Genomic DNA, 5600 nt, shown 5'->3' with positions numbered 1-5600 from the left:
CATAGATGCAAGTGGTTCATGAGTGAAAATTTTGATTTATGGTAGTCAACTTGTCAAATGGTAGTTGATGGGTTTTGAAATTCATAATCGATTATTTGAGATACACCCTCTTTGATTGTTCTCAAGAATGCCGCCTGTGAAACTCTGCTGAATTTTTGTTTAATATTCGGTAGAGATTTGGGAACTTTTTTTAATTAAATTAAATTATAGAGTATTCCAAAGTATCTGGTTTGTTTGTTTTGTTTGGATGAGGATTGCTGATTTGATGCATAATATCTAATTAATATTCCATTTTGTTAAAAGAAAATTATAATGAAAGGGTTGATCAAGATGATACAACCGTGTTTTACGTATCTGCTTGTAGTCATTATCTCCGGTTAGCTTTGTAATTGTAAATGTAATCTGGGAAAAACACGATTATAAAGAGAATTTGTTGAGTTTATACACTTTATAAACTAAAATACAAGAGTTTCGTATAATCTAATATTTACAAAGATAATTAATACATTTGTCGAGTTTATACACTTTATAAACTAAAATACAAGAGTTTCGTATAATCTAATATTTACAAAGATAATTAATACATTTGATCTCTGAATGCTATTCGTCAACAGTACGTTAATCTTCAACCATTCGTTTTAAAAAAAAAAATTGAATTTAAATAGAATGGTATACATATTTTTGAATTTAAATGGAATGGAATACATATTTGGGGTCTGATGTATTTGATACTTGCATGAAACATTGTCTGAATTTATAACACTAGCCACTAGGAGTAAGGAATATGATTGAATAAAAGAAGAGAACCCTACTATCAAGACGTGGTGGACCGGTGCTCTACAAGTGAATCTCACAAGGGATTTCACTGGGCTAGTCTCAAGAGAATTATACCAAAGCCCGATAGAAGTTATAATTGCTAAAACAAAAGAGCTTCTATTTTTCTCCCAAAAATTGAATCTGAAGGTATTTGAAAGATTAGAAAATAAAAAATAAGTGAACATATATTTATTGGAAGATTATTATTTACCATAGATTCCCAAAACCGCTCATTCTTAATTGCACAACTGCTTAATCAGAAACATAACTTTTAACAAATTAGACAGCAATATAGATTTTAGGAAGAAAAAACAATCATAAATCTACGATAATAGAAATTGATGACAAGAAAAGCAAAGCGTGAGCCTTTGTGACTTCTCTTTCTCTCTCACACACAAAAACACATTTATCACAAAAGTGGGACAAAAAAAGACATTTAATTATATAATCGAACTGCCACATCCAACATTTTAATTCATAGAACCTTGGCTTTCATTATAATTTTTGTGTTCATCCTTTCTTTCTCAGAACACAAACAGTCAGTACTATTTACCAAACCTTAATTGCGACCAAACACAGAAACAGTCACTATTTACCAAACCTTAATCGCGACCAAAGCCAAATATTACTAAAAGAAAACAAACCCCTGACCTCTATTCTCATGTTTAATTATCATCTTCTTCCTCAACCTGATCACACAGCTCCAAAGTGTTAAGTGTGCGGTGCATGGCCATTCCCAAATGCACTAACATGCTGTGTAAGGCACCTCTTGTGTTTGAATTTAGAGCCACAAATGCAAAGCCAGAGCTTCCCGCAGTTCTTCTCATGAAACCTCCAATCTACTTTGAGACCGAATCGTACCCCACATTTTTGGCACTCGTAAAGCCTGGCACCATGCTTTCGCTTGTAATGATCCTTCAGGGTCTTAAAACTTTTCAGTGGCCTTGACAGCGGATGCTCTATATTGTGCTTGCAACCCTCGGCACAACAATAACATGGCAGTATTGGCTTGGAATAAGTGGGGTTTGTTCCTCTCAAAGATTCTGCACCCTTCCGATACAGTGATCCATGCCCCGAGGCCCCCGACATATGCATCTATATCACCAAACCCAAAAAAGAAACAAAGAAAAAAGAAAAAATTGACACAATAAAAGAAAAGCACAAACATGCAATAAGATGAGTATATGCATATGATTAAAAGAATACGTAAGTTTGAGAACATAAATTTAATGTGATTGTTGTTTGTAACCTGCATGTTGTTGTCGATTGAGCAAGAGAGTTGTGTTGGACCAGCGGCAAGGATCTCTATCGGCGAAGGAATCCAGTATTTGCTTGGAGAAACGATCCGATGGGCCGTTGTTACACCACCCTCACTAGAAGGTTTTTGGTGGCTCTTACGGATGTGTTGGCCAGGTGGGCCAAGAGAAAGAGAAAGAGAAAGGCAGTCTTCATCAGCTTCCAAACCGGCGGCAGAGGAGGGAGTTAGCATGGTCTTCATTTTGATGCGGTTGGGATTTGGTTTTGGTGGAGAAAGACAGGCGGGGAGGAGAACTGTTGGGATTTGGTTTTGTTGGAGAAAGACAGGCGGGGAGGAGAACTGTTGGGATTTGGTTTTGGTGGAGAAAGACAGGCGGGGGGGAGAACTGTTGGGATTTGGTTTTGGTGGAGAAAGACAGGCGGGGGGGAGAACTGTTGGGATTTGGTTTTGGTGGAGAAAGACAGGCGGGGAGGAGAAAGGCATTAAATAAAGGAGGAGTGCTTCACATCTAGTAAGGAGGAGAAAGGCACTAAATATGTGCTTCACATCTCAAATTTCTGTCTTTTATATATATATAAAATGTATGCCAAATACAACTTGTAATGCAATTACATTTATTTAATGACAAGTCTAATCGTAATACTTATACATATTAGATTTTCTTAAGTTGCTTCTAATTACTGGCACTGCCAGAAGAAAAATAAAGAAAAGAAGACAGAAAGGGCAACTGGTAACGAATATTGTACTGCACACTTGGCACATGGAGCATTCCACAGCGAATAGACACGAGCCAGCAGTCTGGGACATATCTCAACCGTTTTATGATATTCTGGGACAGAGAAGATGTATGGGACAAAATATGATCCATGTGGTCCTGATTTAGCACTCCACAACGAATAGACACGATCCATGGCAACTAGTTATAATCTGATTGACCAGAGAACTAATTTTGTTCAAGGGTTGGTGGTCACTGGAAAATGGTGTAATGGACACAAAAGGCTCAACCAAGTAAAGTAAAAGGAAAACATAATTTCCTATCATTTTCCCTTCAATTTCTCAGCAACCAAACAGAAAATATGGTATACAGTAACAAACAAAAAAAATGCTAAACGATGAGAAAGAGAGAGGTGAGCGCTGGATGCAGATGTTTATCGACCGATTCATGTTTTGTGTTGCAACAAATTCCCAGGAAGAGATCGATGAACCGCTGCCTCCAGTGACTTCACCCCCACCATACCAAGTACCAACCGCCAAATAAGCGAAGATACACCAACAATTTTTCTGAACATGAAAAGAAATAGAAAAGAAAACACAGCTGGAGCTGAGTTGTCGTTTAGCGGCAGTCTTACTTTTATGGGGAGAGAAAAGTGAGTTCAAAGAGAGAGAGAAAAAGTGATTTCATTTTTATCTCTATTTTTTAAAAAGCTTTAACATTTCTTTTGTTTATAAAGCAAAGGCTAGACATAATTAAATTTTGCATGCAATGATACAAATAACAATTAATAATAAGAAACAACTAATTATATTGCTGTTAATAATCCTGTGATCCTTCTTCTTCAAAGTTCAAACGTCCTTGTTAAACAAAAGAACGTAATATCAAAAGTTTTAAGAAATGAATATTTTTGTCACAAGTTTATTTACGAAAAAAATAGAGAACAAATTTTTTTTTTTTTTTTTTTTTTTTTTCCCATAGAGCGAACAAATTGAAGGAGAAAACAATAAAATAGGACAGAAAAGGCACGGAAAAACATAAAATAGGACAAAATGGGTGGAACTCGGATATATTTTGTTTGATCCTAGGGTAAAGCAGTGGGGGTTGAAACATAGGATATAGGAGAGAGATCGTGGCATAACCTGACGGCGCGACTGTCCTCGAGAAGGACACACATCGCAAACAGTAGGCTCAGGCTGACAGTCCAACGACGGCGTTTCAGGCGTTGTTTGTCCGGTTGTTAACCAAAGGGCAAAAATGTATTTAATCCAAAAAAAAAAATAAAACAAAATAAAAAAGTTCTAATTTGGTCAAATATTTTGTTTTTTTTTTTTTCTAATCAAGAAAATATTTTTTTGTTGTTGTTTAAAGGTAAGCCGTTGAAAAGGGCCGTACAGCGTCAAAAGAGAGTGGCAGACTCGCAGTGCACGAGAAAGCAACGGCGGTTGAAGTTGGAAACGTGTGAGTTGCCCATAGTATATGATGTGTCGTTGTCTACTTTACTCTCTGTCTTTCCTTGTTGGCAACTTGCCATCTCTCTCTCTTTAATATTTTCCTAGGACCTAGGGTTAGTATGCAAGTCAAAAAAACAAAAAAAAAACAAACACGAGGATGGCATGCCTCTGGGCTCTGGCCTCTCGAGGTGGCCGTACAGTCGAAGAAATAAGCGTCAGAGTTTGCAGGTTGGGATTCCCCCCCACCCCCTCTCTCTCTCTCTCTTATGCATATATATATATATATATATATATATGAATCATGTTTGTTTTCCTATTAGGCATTTTCTAACCATTTGTTTTTTAACAAATTCAAATCATTAATCATTAAATTTATAGATTTACGTAAATATGCATAAATTCAATGGTTTATTCACTATAAAGAGGGCTAAAATAATGAATTTTAACAACTTTTTTTTATTAATGCAAAATATGTTATTTCAAAAAATAATATGCATTTTTATATTTTAAGAGACACGTGTCATTATTTGAGAGGCTAAATTGTATAAAAAATCTGTCCACTTTGGAAATGTGGAGATTATTTAAATATTTGCAAACCCTAGAAAACCTTTTGGTGTTCATTTTTGCTTCATTAACGGTCTTCCAAACTAGTACCATAAAAACGGACTGGGATCCTCTTCGGTATGTTTGGACCTGAGGGGATCGATCTAGTCCTTTATAATGCAGGAGCATTATTGTCCATCAAATTAAAGGATTGGAAATTTGATGGACAATAATGCCCCTACATTATAAAGGGCTGGATCCCCTACAATCCAAACGGACAGAATATGATCATCTCTAGTCTATTATGGACCGAAGAATATCTAGTTCATGGCTAGAAGAGCCACAAATGGGACACATATCCCACTAACAAAAAAAAAAAAAACACTATATCAAATTAAAAAAAAAAATTAAATTAATAGAAAAATAAGGGGTAGCTGGCCACCCCATCTTAGCCATAGGGGGTGGTCGGACCACCCCATTTTAGCTGGGGGTGGCTTGAGAGCCACCCAATGGCCGACCAGGGGTGGGTGGACCACCCATGGCCCTTGGGGGTAGTCTAGTCACCCCCTAAACCCAAACTGAAAAAAAAAAAAAAAAAAAAAAAAAAAAAAAAAAAAATCTTATTTTTAATTTTAAAAAATATTTTAATGTGAGCTAAATATGATTACTTTGTGTTTTGGGTTGTTGATTAATGTTGAACCATTTTTTACTAATAAATCTATATTACTGTAACTTCTAATTCTTTTCGATGAATTTTTTGTTCATTTATGAGTTTTTCACCTAAATTATCCTTTATATTTTGTTTATTTAAAGCTCC

General features: G+C 35.8%; 1 protein-coding gene across 1 annotated transcript; it reads right to left on the bottom strand.

The window, feature by feature from the left end:
• Window positions 1-1527: 1527 nt before the first annotated feature.
• On the bottom strand, window positions 1528-2314 carry LOC132165033 (zinc finger protein WIP6-like). The gene is made up of 2 exons (XM_059575543.1): window positions 2066-2314; window positions 1528-1911 (listed from the first exon to the last, which is right to left on the bottom strand). The coding sequence occupies exons 1-2, from the start codon at window positions 2312-2314 to the stop codon at window positions 1528-1530; spliced, it is 633 nt and encodes a 210-aa protein (XP_059431526.1).
• Between the last annotated feature and the right edge of the window lie 3286 nt (window positions 2315-5600).

Source organism: Corylus avellana, chromosome ca11 (assembly GCF_901000735.1).
Source record: "Corylus avellana chromosome ca11, CavTom2PMs-1.0".
In the NCBI taxonomy this organism is placed as follows: Eukaryota; Viridiplantae; Streptophyta; class Magnoliopsida; order Fagales; family Betulaceae; genus Corylus; species Corylus avellana.
Note: the sequence above shows the minus strand (reverse complement) of the source record. Positions and strands in the feature narration are given on the sequence as shown.

What these genes read in the sequence shown, in the direction of transcription:
- LOC132165033 (XM_059575543.1), bottom strand. Translation starts at nt 2,314, where the DNA reads ATGAAGACCATGCTAACTCCCTCCTCTGCCGCCGGTTTGGAAGCTGAT. An exon ending in CAATCGACAACAACATGCAG is followed by an intron (nt 1,912 to 2,065) that starts GTTACAAACAAC and finishes TTGGTGATATAG; the next exon opens with ATGCATATGTCGGGGGCCTC.